General features: G+C 42.4%; 1 protein-coding gene across 4 annotated transcripts in view; it reads right to left on the bottom strand.

Annotated features, from left to right (window-relative positions):
* Positions 1-1,180: 1,180 nt before the first annotated feature.
* Positions 1,181-13,709, bottom strand: part of LOC122558936 (POC1 centriolar protein homolog A-like) — a 116,581-nt gene continuing 104,052 nt past the window's right edge. For 2 of the 4 annotated variants that reach the window (XM_043707912.1, XM_043707913.1), the window contains one exon: positions 1,184-1,705. In XM_043707912.1, coding sequence (XP_043563847.1) covers positions 1,625-1,705 — 81 coding nt within the window. In that variant the 3' untranslated portion in view covers positions 1,184-1,624. Of the gene's footprint in view, positions 1,706-13,709 lie in introns of all 4 variants that reach the window. The other 2 variants (XM_043707916.1, XM_043707914.1) reach the window with 2 other exon arrangements.

The raw sequence follows: 13,709 nt of genomic DNA, 5'->3' as shown, positions 1-13,709 counted from the left end.
GGACCTAAGGGCTAACTTTTTCACACAAAAGGTGGTGCATGTATGGAATGAACTGCCAGAGGAGGAGGTGGAGGCTGGTACTATTACAGCATTTTAAAGCATCATCTGGATTGGTACATGAATAACAAGGGTTTAGAGGGACATGGGCCAAATCCTGGCAAATGGCTCTAGATTAAGTTGGGATATCTGGTCAGCATGGACGAGTTTGACTGAAGGGTCCGTTTCCATGCTGTACATCTCTATGACTCTATAAATTAGCAAGGGCTGAGGCACTGAGAAATCCCTCCAAAAGAAATATTTGGACTGCCAGGTAGGCCCTTTCTAGTTAGTGGTCCTGTTTTTGGGGAATGAAACCTCTGCTTCTGATGGCCAAATAGCCTGATGCCAGGAGGCTGCCTCCATTTGGTTGGTGATGGTAGAGTGGTGCTCTGACAACAAAAACAAGTGCTGGAAAACGTGCAGAAATCTTCCCGAATTAGGACCTTAACCACCTTAAATGGCCATCTGCTGTGATATAATGGACAGCCAAACCATTCCTAACCTGTTCCAAGGAAAATGGTTAGTGGCTACAAGAATGCTTTGAGCGGCATCCTGAGTATTTTCCTGGTCTCTCCACCTGTAATGCAAACAGGAAAATAATCTAGTCCATTAACTTACTCCACAGATGCTGCCACACCTGAGTAATTCCAGCATTTTGTTTTTATACAGAAGTTATATCTGCTTTTCTTTCTGCTTATAAATCCCCAGTAGCATTCATTGATCCTAGTGTATACAAGCTAACAGAAAAATATCCTAACGCATTGGGATATTATTATTGGAAGCTCTTGGAATCAGGATTTCACCTTTAAATGAGGAAACACCGAAGGCAATCCATTAGCTGCCTGGTTCCCATAGATTCCAGCTGAAAATGTGTTGCTGGAAAAGCGCAGCAGGACAGGCAGCGTCCAAGGAGCAGGAGAATCGACGTTTCGGGCATGAGCCCTTCTTCAGGAAACGTCGGGCTCATGCCCGAAACGTCGATTCTCCTGCTCCTTGGATGCTGCCTGACCTGCTGCGCTTTTCCAGCAACGCATTTTCAGCTCTGATCTCCAGCATCTGCAGTCCTCACTTTCTCCTGCCATAGATTCCAGTTGGGGAATGCTCAAAATGACTGATGCTGATGCATTGCCTGGCTTTCTGGTCAGTAGTTAGGACCATTGCTCCCCCTACAAAGTTCAGCCCTTTATTTTCAACCATTGTAAACAATTAAACCACATCTGATGCAATTGACACATTTTAGTTACAAACTTCAATATCATAATTTTATTTCAATGTATAAAATATTAATACATATGGGTCTATTTCTGTATGAAATAAAACAATTTATTGCATTGGAGATACTCTCTCACAGAGGGCATGAGTACATAAAAAGTACAAAAACAATAGCATACACATCACTGCTGAAACAGTCAGGGCAGATATACTCAAGCAACATTAACGCAAGGAGGACCAACTAGTTAACAATGCTTTGATTTGTGACTTGTGTGAATTAATGCCTATTAAGCATATCTGTCAAAAAAGATGATTAATCTTTCAATTCCACTGGTGTTTCACTCCTGTTTTCAAACATTAGATCTTACTGTAATCATGACGTCTGTTGCTTGTCAAGATATTCCCGCAGCTTGTCTTCTGTTAATGTAAGTCGCTGTTCAAGAATCGTCACTGTCTGAAGAGTAAAATTAAAAAGTGCTGTTCATTGGAAATAAAGGGGAGTGCAACCTTTTTCACGTGACAGCATTAGGGCTTGTGATACTGGTTTTGTCATACATAAGCAGCGAGTTGAACAGCCCCAGACAAAAATGAAACAAAAGAACTTCCAGGACAAGAGAAATCACAAATAAAATTATACATGAATCTTATGGCCTCAGATAAGCATATCATCTTTCTTGTCACAATATGATTGATGTTGCATCAGTAACAGAATTTGTATGTTTAGCTTTTGTTCATACCATCCATACACAAGAAAAAAAGATGAAAAACTTCTCTGTACGTCCCACTTTCTTTTTGCTGTCGCCTCCAATATAACCATTGGCTAGGCTGACAATAGTTTTGCTGCTCTTTTACTGCTTGCAATTCAGATACACAACTCTAAACTTTAAAATCTGACATCTGTTATAGTGAGGTTCTACTAAATGGATCACAGTAAAGCAGTTTCCTTGATATTCCCTTGGGGTTGGGGCCCATATAGGACAAAAACATTCAGATCACAGTATATAACAGGCTTCAATTACCTCAAAACAATGTTGTAACCACGATTTCACACCACTAACTACAATAATATTCCAAGGATCAATTAATTTGCAAAAAACAAAGTCTTTGGAATTTTCATATTACAAATGTCATAAAATAAATGCTTCCATTGTTTAACTGATACATAATTAATTTAAATGATTAATTGAAGAAAAGTATAACGTTGGACCATTAATATCTAAACTAAAAGTGGTTCCACCTGAATCATACATCACAATGGTTTAAAATCCCTGCTTGGAAAAAGCAGGAACTTAAAGCAGAAGGAGACAAGGTGTTCAAAAGCCTTTGAAGAATACGATATGAACCTTTCAATGAGGTACAAAGGAAATTAAATTGAATAGAATCTCACACACCCAAATTCACTAATAAACATTTAAAATAACCCATTTCTTCAACTGAGCATTTAATTTTTCTCCCTTACTTTCTTTTTAGCAGAACAAGACAGAATGGAAGGTATACCAGTTGGCAATAGTTAGGTGGTCATCAGTAATTAATTTAAGGGCGGCACGGTGGCACAGTGGTTAGCACTGCTGCCTCACAGTGCCTGAGATCCGGGTTCAATTCCCGCCTCAGGCGACTGACTGTGTGGAGTTTGCACGTTCTCCCCGTGTCTGCGTGGGTTTCCTCCGGGTGCTCCGGTTTCCTCCCACAATCCAAAAGATGTGCAGGGTCAGGTGAATTGGCCATGCTAAATTGCCCGTAGTGTTAGGTAAGGGGTAAATGTAGGGGTATGGGTGGGTTTCGCTTCGGCGGGTCGGTATGGACTTATTGGGCCGAAGGGCCTGTTTCCACACTGTAATGTAATCTAATCTAATATTGGTTGAACAAGTAAATGCATTTTTGATCTGAAATTGCTGCAATGGATTTGATGTAAACAATGTTGGTTTGATCTTTATGCTCATCATTCACATTGCACAATATTTGTGCTGCAAATTACACTTGCCAAAAACATGTTATAGCACTGATATGCAAAAATAAAATTTCACACTTGGGGCAGACAAGATTATATTTAGAAAAGCCTCTGAGGAAGAGTCACTGGGCCTGAAACATAAACTTTGCTTTCTCTCCACAGATGCTGCCAGACTTGCTGAGTTTCTCCAGCAATTTCTTTTTGTTTAAGATTATATTGAACTGATAAATGCACAGCAATATATAAACTCTGAACAGCTAAGAGATTTTCAAAACTATGCTGGAAGATGATGGGAAGCAGATGAACTCTTATGAGTACATCCACTTGTTAGAATACCTTGTAGTTACATTGTTTGCAAAGCAATTAATGTACTTCTACTTTTAAGTCTATTACTAATTCATTCTCTGAGCAGAAACTAAACAGAAATCAGGACATCGTTTAAAACACTCTTCACAGGGAATATTAGCAGCTCCGATTTCAGAAACACAGCAATAAAATAAATGGAAGGAGTTACCGGCTTCTGAGCATCCAATACTTAAACATAAGACATTGTTTCTGCAGTTATGTTCAGAGGTAATGGCAGCTCAACAGAAATATTATTGCAAAGGATTCTGCTGTTGGAGGCACTGAGTCATTTTAATTATGTTGAGAGCCTAAGAACATAAGAAAGCAGGAAATGAAATAGGCCATCTAACATAGTGAGCAGGCTTCCACCTCAGCTCCATTTACTGGCCTAAACACCATATGCCGAAATTTTCTGAGTGTGCAAAAATAGTAACCAATCTATGCTTCAGTGCAGCACTGAAGAAGTACCATGTTTCCAGCAAACTATTTCATAAATGCAACATTAAACAAAGGCAAATACTGCACGGTATTATTTGAAGAATATTGCATTGATGATTTCAGAATCAGGAAAACAAGTAGTAATTATATTGTTGATAGCTTTCCATACACAAATTGGTCACCAAATTTCAGTGTGTAACAGAAGGGGACAGGGGTATAGCGGTAATATAACTGAACTTGTAACCTGGAGCCTCATGCTAACCTGCTGGGAACATGTGTTCAAACCTCACTGTTGCAAAAGAACACAGAACATAAAAAAGTACAGCACAATATAGGCCCTTTGGCCCATGATATTGTGCCGAGGGTTAATCCTATTCTAAAATAAAATAGCCTAACCTACACTCCCCTCCATGTGCATGTCCAGCAGTCGCTTAGATGCCCCTAGTGACTCTGCTTCCACTACTGCTGGCAACGCACTCACAACACTCACAACTTCCATGCACTCACAACTCTCTGTGTAAAGAACTTACCTCTGACATCTCCTCTATACCTTCCTCCCAACACCTTAAAACCAGTCAATCCTGCCCTGGGGAAAAGGATCTGACTATCGACTCTATCCATGCCTCTCATTACCTTGTACACCTTGATCAGATCACCTCTCTTCCTCCTTCTCTCCAGAGAGAAAAGTCTGAGCTCAGTCAACCTCTCCTCGTAAGACAAGTCCTCGTAAGACAAGCCCTCCAGTCCTGGCAGCAGCCTGGTAAACTTCCTCTGCACCCTCTCCAAAGCCTCGACATCTTTCCTAGAATAGAGCGACCAGAACGGCACACAGTATTCCAGGTGTGGTCTCACAAGGGACTTATAAAGTTGCAGCAAAGCCTCACAGCTCTTAAACTCGATCCCCCTGTTAATGAAAGCCAAAACACCATATGCTTTCTTAACAAACCTATCCACTTGGGTGGTGGCTTTGAGGGATCTATGCACTTGAACACCAAGATCTCGCTGCTCCTCCACATTGCCAAGAATCCTGTTTTTAATCCTATATTCAGTATTCAAGTTCAACCTTCCAAAATGCATCACTTTGCATTTATCCAGGTTGAACTCCATCTGCCATTTCTCAGCCCAGCTCTGCATACTGTCAATGTCGCGCTGCAGCCTGCAATTGCCCTTGAAATTAACAACAGCACCTTTGTTTGTTTCATTGGCAAACATACTAACCCATCCCTCAACCTCCTCATCCAAGTCATTTATAAAAACTACAAAAAGCAGAGGCCCAAGAACAGAGCCCTGCAGGATGCCACTCACCACTTTCCATCTACAACTACTCTCTGCCTTCGGTCAGCCAACCAATTCTGAATCCACACAGCCAAATCTCCCTGCATCCCATATCTCCTGGCTTCATGAATGGGCCTACCATGGGAAACCTTATCAAATGCCTTGCTGAAGTCTATGTACCCCACATCCACTGCTCAACCTTTGTCAAACTATCTCATCACCTCCTCAAAGAATGCAATAAGACTTGTGAGGCATGACCTGCCCCTCACAAAGCCATGCTGACTGCCTTTCATCACACTTTGCTTTTCTAAATAGTCATAACTCCTATCCCTCAGAATTCTTTCCAAAACCTTGCTGACCACAGGCATAAGACTGACTTGTCTGTAATTACCAGGGATTTCCCCATTCCCCTTCTTGAAAAGGGGAACAACATTAGCTTTCCTGTGATCCTCCGGTGTGACTCCCATGGAGAGTGAAAAAGCAAAGATCTTCGCCTGTGGCTTAGCAACCTCCTTTCTCTCTTCCCAGTGCAACCTAGGGTAAATCTGGTCTGGCCCTGGGGCCTTATCAATCTTAATATTTGCCAAAATTTCCAGTACATCAACTTCATCAAACTTGATGTGTTCAAGCTTGTTTCCCCATTCCTCAGTGTTCTCATTCACAACAAGGTCCCTTTCCTTAGTGAAAACCGAAGCAAAAAACTCAATTAATGCTTCCCCTATCTGCTCAGACTCCACACACAAGTTCCCTATGTTATCCCTGATCAGCCCGACCTTCTCCCTGATTATTCTCTTACTCCTCACGTACGAGTAAAATGCCTTTAGGTTCTCCCTAATCTTTCCTGGCAAACCCTTTTTGTGCCCTCTCCTGAGTCCATTTTTGAGCTCCTTCCTAGCAAGCCTGTAATCCCATAAAGCTGTGCTAGACCCTTGTTCCCTCTTCCTTTTGACGAGAAACTCCTTTATTCTCGTCATCCAAGGCTCTTAACTGTCTCAGAAGAACAAAGTTTTACATAATTTGCAACAACTGCTCCTTAAACTGTCTCCACATGTCTGCTGTGCCCTTTCTATGAAACAATTGCTCCCAATCTGTACATCCCAAATTCTTTTTCCCAATTAAATATTTTCCCATGGTAACTGCTCCTTTCCCTCTCCATGGCTACAATAAATGTGAGGCAGTTGTGGTCACTATCACCAAAGTGTTCTTCCACCGCGAGATCTGACACTTGTCCTGGCTCATTGCCGTACACCAAATCCAAAATGGCCTCTCCCCTTGTCGGCCTGTCTACACACGGAGTACGAAAATCCTCCTGAACACACCTGACAAAAATGGCTCCATCGAAACCAGCTGCACTAAGGAGGTTCTAATCAATATTGGGAAAGTTGAAGTCATCCATCGCAACAACCCTGCTACGTCTGCACTTTTCCAAAATCTGCTGGCCCATGAGTTCTTCGATCTCCCTACTGTATTAGAGGTTCTGTAGAAGACCCCCAGTGAGGTGACTGCTCTCTTGCTGTTCCTAACTTTCACCCTTAATGACTCAGTAGACAAACCTTCCTCGACAACCTTAATTTCTGTAGCTGTGATGCACTATCTGATTAGCAATGCTACACCCCCTCCTCTTTTCCCCCCTCCCTGTTCTTTTTAAATGTTGCAAACCCTGGAACATTTAGCAACCATTCCTGCCCTTGTGAAACCCACAACATCATAGTCCCAAGTACTGATCCATGCTCTAAGATTGTCACTCTTATTTCTGACACTCCTTGTGTTAAAGCAGACACAGTTTAACTAATCCCTTTGTTCTATTACACGATAAACCTTCCCGATAGATTCACTACATCCAATCTCTGCCTCATCTTCAACCAACCACCCACCACCACCACCACCACCTCCCCCCACTCCTCCATCAGATGTGTAGCTCTAGGTTCCCACCCCCCTGCCAAACCTCCTGAACCACTCAAGCAAATCTTGAGGACATTTGTACCCCTCCAGTTCTGGTGCAACCCATCCTTCATGTACAGGTCCCACCTTCCCCAGAAAGCATACCAATGGTCTAAATATCTGAAACCTTCCTTCCTGTACCAGCCGCATAGCCACATGTTCAGCTGCAGTCCCTGACTATTCCTCACTTCACTGTCTCATGGCACCGGTAGCAAACCTGAGATCACTACTCTACTCGTTCTGCTCTTCAGCTTCCATCCTAGCTCTCTGTAGTCATTTTTCAGATCTTCAATCCCTTTCCTGGCTATGTCGTTGGTGCCAATATGTACCAAAATTTCTGGCTGTTCACCCTTCCCCTTCAAAATATTGTAAACCTTGACACCTGGGAGGCAACATACCTTCTGGGAGTCCCATTCCTAACCACAAAATTAAGATCGCACCCACTTAAAAAACAATCACTTACCTTCCCAGCAGGCTCCACTTCTTCCACTCTCTGCTCCCATCGCCCAAAGGAATTGAAAAGCTGGCCTAATGGCATCCATGCAACCACTGTAAATTGTTCTAAAAGATTCTGTTTCATTAATGCCGATTAGGGAAGGAGATCCAGCATTCCTTCCTCATCTGGCCTAGATATGACTCCGAACCAATATGCCTTTGGGCAATAAAATGCTGACCTCAGCGGTGATAGCCCGATCCCATGAATGAATTTTAAAACAAAAATAAGCAATTTAGTTTTAAAAGTAATTATTTGTTAGAAACTGCTTTGGAAGGCTTGAAATAAGCTAATTCATTTTCTTTTATACACAGCAAAATAAATAGTTTAATGTTAGCTCCACTGTTAAAAGCCAACAGAACAGTTTTACACTCACTTTCCTATATGCATACTACTAGCCACTGGCAATTAGAAACAAAACTACCAATAACTTAAAGATTACCCTGGTTTTGCAGACATAGTTGTTTTAACTCAATTTAAGCAGAATTGTCTCCACATCACCAGGACTGTGAGGAACTATTATAAATAGTATTAACTGCACTGAAATAACTTGATAGAATTTAAGACTAATGTAATCTTAATTAAGGTATCTAAGTGAAAGATTGCAGACAGAATATTAAATATTATTTAGAGCATAGCCATTAAAGTAATTCCAGAGATGTATTTTCTGTACATACTGCACATAAAACTATATGCAAAAATTTAAATTGTTTTTAAAGTTCAAGATATTCTCCTGAACCCAATATATTCATCTTTTTAAAGTATTACCAATCAAGAAACCTTATATATCTGATCCAACCAGCTATGCCTTTTGGCTTATGGTCTTGCTGTTAATCACGAATGACCCAGATTAACCAGGGGAACTACTTTACAAATCTTTGAAAGTGTGACAGAAACCCAAGAGAACCAGACTGCTAGGTCAGAGGGCAATAGTCTAAAGCAAATGGTTGAGAGTATGGAATGTCAATAAATTGTCTAATATGCCTGGAAGCCCTCTTTTCTGTTAGACTTGCGCTATTTACCATATGCCACGAGAGAAACACGGCAGTTTACAAACCTACTTCCTCCAGCAATATAAACCATATGTCTTCTCTCTCAGGTAGACAAAATGGTAGCTTTCAAGTCAAATATTAGAAACACATGGCATTAAATGAATTCCTCAGAGTTTACAAAACATTTTGAAAAAGGATATGGATATTTGATTTCAGAAAGATTTTTCTTGTTTCAATCAGGAGAACAGCGTCTGAAAACAGATTCTGTATCAGGCAGGAGCACATTACTGCAGATGCTGGAATCTGTACTGAAAACAAATGCTGGCAATCACAATGGGTCAGGCAGCATCCATGGAGAAAGCAAGCTAATGTTCCGAGTATAGATGACTCTTCATCTGATGGACAGTCTCTAGAATCAAAACGTTAGCTTCCTCTCTCTCCATGGATGCTGTCTGACCTGGTATGACCTCCAGCATTTGTTGTTTTCTGTATCCAGACATCCTGTTTGACAGATACCTTTAAAGAGCTATAGATAACATTACGTGCTTTTTGAAAATATCACAAAAATATTTAAAGATTATAATATACAGATCGTTCTGCAATAACACATGTTCTGTTAACACAAATTCACTGTAACACAATTGATGAAATGGAGACATTTTCTAAAGCGCAAACTTTTAAAACATGTGTTCACTGTAATGCAATTGCAGTGCCAACACTTTAAGCACTTTGTAAAATGCAATTTTTCGACACTGTGGGATTGCACAAGATTGCAACCATTGCATTATAGAATAACTACCTGTACAATGAGAATAATCCCCTTCCATCCATGCATAAACGAATCATTCCCCTCCGTCCACACATCAACTAGTCACCCCCCCCGCCCACGCATCAATGAAGCCTTAACTTCACCCCACCTCCGACCACGCATCAACGAATTCAATACACATTGTGACGTTGAACATTTCTTCTGCTACCTCCGCCTCTGAGCTTACTTTTTGCATCAAGACTCCCGCCCACCCTCAGAGGACCCTTTCGCCCACCTTCAACACACCCCATCCACCTGGACACTAGGTGCCAGTCTATTACCTGCCCTTGACCTCTTTATTTCCAACTAGCACGGAGACACTGACCGCCTCAACCTGTCCACCTCCTCCCCCATTCCAACCCCTCTCCCTCGCAATATGCAGCCCTCGACTCCTGCCGCTCCAACCCCGACATCACCAACTCATTCTGCCCCGGCCTTAAATTCACTTGGACTATATCTGACACCTCCCTCCCCTTCCTGAACCTCTCCATCAACGATGACTGACTCAACATTGACATTTTTAACGAACCCACTGACTCCCACAGCTACCTTCTGCAAAAGCGCTATCTCATATTCCTAATTCCTTCACCTTCACCGTATCTGCACCCAGGAGGACCAGTTCCACCACAGAACACACCAGATGGCCTCCTTCTTTAAAGACCGTAATTTCCCCTCCCACATGGTTGAAGATGCCCTCCGATGCATCTCATCCACATCCTGCCCCTCCGCCCTCGAACCCCACCCCTAACGTAACAAACGTAACAAGGACAGACCCCCCCTGGTCCTCACATTCCATCCCACCAACCTCCACATAAATCGCATCATCTGCCGACGTTTCCACCACCTACAAATACCCCACCAGGGATATATTTCCCTCCCCGTCCTATCCATTTTCTACAAAGACCAGCCCCTCCGCGACTACTTGGTTAAGTCTACACCCCCCCAACAATTGCAAAACCTGCACCCACACCTCCCCCCTCACCTCTGTCCAAGGCCCCAAAAGGGTCTTCCATATCCATCACAGTTTCACCTGCACTTCCACACGTCATTTATTGTATCCGTTGCTCCCGATGCAGTCCCCTCTATACTGGGGACACCAGATGCCTACTTGCAGAGCACTTCAGAGAACATCTCCAGAACACCTGCACCAATCAACCCCGTCACCCCGCGGCCGAACATTTCAAATCCCCCTACAACTCTGCCGAGGACATGCAGGTAATGGGCCTCCTCCACCGCCACTCCCTTACCACCCTACACCTGGAGGAAGAATGCCTTATCTTCCGCCTAGGAACCCTTCAACCCCATGGCATCTACGTGGACTTCACCAGTTTCATTTCTCCTACCCCCACCTTACCCCAGTTCCAACCTTCCAGCTCAGCACCATCCCCATGACCTGTCCCACCTATCTGCTCCACCCTCCTCTCCAACCTATCACCTTTATTCCCTCCATCCACCTACTGCACTCTCAATTACCTTCTCCCCAGTCCCAGTCCCAACCCCTCCCATTCATCTCTCCACCCCCGAGGCTCCCAGCCTCATTCCTGAAATGTAGACATTCCTGCTCCTCAGATGCTGCCTGCCCTGCTGTTCTTTTACAGCACAATTCTAATCTTACCTGTACAATGGCCTAGATTTTCAAGATTGGACAAAAAAAAAGACACTTGCATCTACAGGAATCCTTTCCGCTTGCAGGCCAGCAGCCTTCTTACCCAAAGCACATCAAACTAATCCAGGAAGACAGGAGCAGAGAGGGTCAAGTGTGGAAACTACATGTTTTTTTCGAGTAATAAAGGCCACATTCTGTGATTTAAAGGTCCTGTCACCACTTTGAAAGCTATCGAGAGAGTAAGTGTGCAGTGCAGTGTAGGGATAGGGTGGCAGGTAGGACAAATCCAATTGGGATGGGTGGTGGAAGTTCTAACTTGAAGCAGGGGATGTTTGCGGAACATTCTAGACTCCTAAGGAAATTTCAACTTCTGGGCAATTCCTGCAGAGTCAGCTGCATTTGGTCTTCTGGAAAGGTCTGACATGCAACTTCCATCTGCACAGCTGCTCTGACTATCTTTCTATTAGAAACTTTTGGCCAATAGATTTTTGAAACTTTTGAGCTGAGTCAGAAATAATAAATTTTGACATGAATCATCAATCTCAGTAAGAGAATAAGACATTGGGATATTATACGTTACAGCAAAGTGTTTCTTTAAACTTCTGAATTGTATATATTCAGTAATTAGACTTAATTTAAAGCCAGTTCATTTATCAACTGTCTCTTTTTTTTCTAAAAAATAATAAGAGCAATTTAAATTATGGAAACCTGTGTAAAATCCTGAAATTCAGTACACTACTAGTGTGATTTTAAGTTTTAAAACATCCTGAACTGAGGACATTGCTGCTTAATTTGCAGTTGACACCAAGATAGATTGAGGGATAGGTAGTGTTGAAGAGCGAGGGAAGCTGCAGGAGAACTTGGACAAACTAGGATTGTGGGCAAAGAAGTGGAAGATGGAATACAATGTGGGAAAGTGCAAGGTTTTGCATTTTGATAGCAAGAATAGAGGCGTAGACTATTTTCTAAATGGGGAAAAGCTTCGTAAGTCTGACATACAAAGGGACTTAGGAGACCAAGTTCAGGATTTTCTTAAGGTTAGCATGCAGGTTTAGTTGGCAGTCGGGAGGATTAGAGCAGGGACGCATTGCTGAAGATGTAGAAGGTTTTGGGTCAGACTGTATTTGGAATAACGTGTGATTTTGGGCCCCCTACCTAAAGATGGATGTGCTGGCCTTGGAGGAGTTCAACAGGAGGCTTAAAACAATGATCCCGGGATGAAGGGACTATCATATGAGGAGCAGTTGAGGACTCTTGGTCTGTACTCGAAGGAGTTTATAAAGTTGAAGGGGGATCTAATTGTAACTTACTGAATACTGAGAAGGACTGCCTCAGAATGAAGGGTGACCCTTTCGAACTGAGGAGAAATTTCTTCAGCCAGAGAATGGTGAATCTGTGGAATTAATTGCTGCCGAAGACTGTGGAAGCCAAGTCATTGACTGTATTTAAGACACAGAAAAACTAAATTCTTGATTAGTAAGGGGTTCAAGGTTACCAGAAGGCAGGAGAGTGGGGTTGAGAAACATATCAGCCACAATTGAATGGTGGAGCAGACCCAATGGACCGAATGGCCTAAATCTGCTTCTATGTCTTATGGTCATTCATTGAAAATCAGGCAAAATTAATTCGTAACTACATAGCGAAATTTGTGGACATGTCCTTCACAACACACTTACTGTTTATTGTTAATGGAAAGAAGTTAGAGTCTAATATAAAGGATGAAATAGCAGAGCATTTAGAAATATCTAATATGATCAAGCAGAATCAGAAGTGGCTTCAAGAAAGGGAAATCATGCCTGACTAATTTATTAGAATGAGCTGCCAGAAAAGTGGTAGAGATTGGTACAATTACAACATTTGAAAGGCCTCTGGATGAGTTGATGAATACCAAATGTTTAAGAGGGATATGGGCCAAATGCTGGCAAACGTGACTAAATTAATTTAGGATATCTGGTGGGGATGGACGAGTTGGACCAAAAAGTCTGTTTCCCTGCTGTACCTCTCTATGACTCTAAGACAGAAACAGAAGAAAGGACTGCAGATGCTGGAGATCTGAAACAAAAACAGAAATCGAAGGCAAAATTCTGCAGGTCTGGCAGCATCTGTTCTGATGAAGAGTCACCAGACTCAAACTGTTAACTCTGCTTTCTTCCTACAGCTGTTAACAGACCTGCTGAGTTTCATGAACAATTTCTATTTCTGGAATAGACGAGACTTGTGATAAGGAGGACATGTTCAGATGGCAACCTGAACCTGGTGGTGTGCCAGTGTTGGAACCACAATTATTTACAATATATAATCGTGATGTGTATGAGGGAAGCGAATGTACTATTTCCAAGTTTGCAGACACAAAACTAAGATGGGAAGGCAAGTGGTGAAGAAGACACAGATAATCTGTCTATATCCGCATGCAGACTAAGTGAGAGCTGAAAAATGTGTTGCTGGAAAAGCGCGGCAGGTCAGGCAGCATCCAAGGAGCAGGAGAATCGATGTTTCGGGCATAAGTCCTTCTTCAGGAATGAGGAGGGTATGCCAAGCAGGCTAAGATAAAAGGTAGGGAGGAGGGACTTGGTGGAGGGGCATTGGGAATGCGATAGGTGGAAGGAGATTAA

This window comes from Chiloscyllium plagiosum, chromosome 18 (genome assembly GCF_004010195.1).
Source record: "Chiloscyllium plagiosum isolate BGI_BamShark_2017 chromosome 18, ASM401019v2, whole genome shotgun sequence".
Taxonomy (NCBI): Eukaryota; Metazoa; Chordata; class Chondrichthyes; order Orectolobiformes; family Hemiscylliidae; genus Chiloscyllium; species Chiloscyllium plagiosum.
Note: the sequence above shows the minus strand (reverse complement) of the source record. Positions and strands in the feature narration are given on the sequence as shown.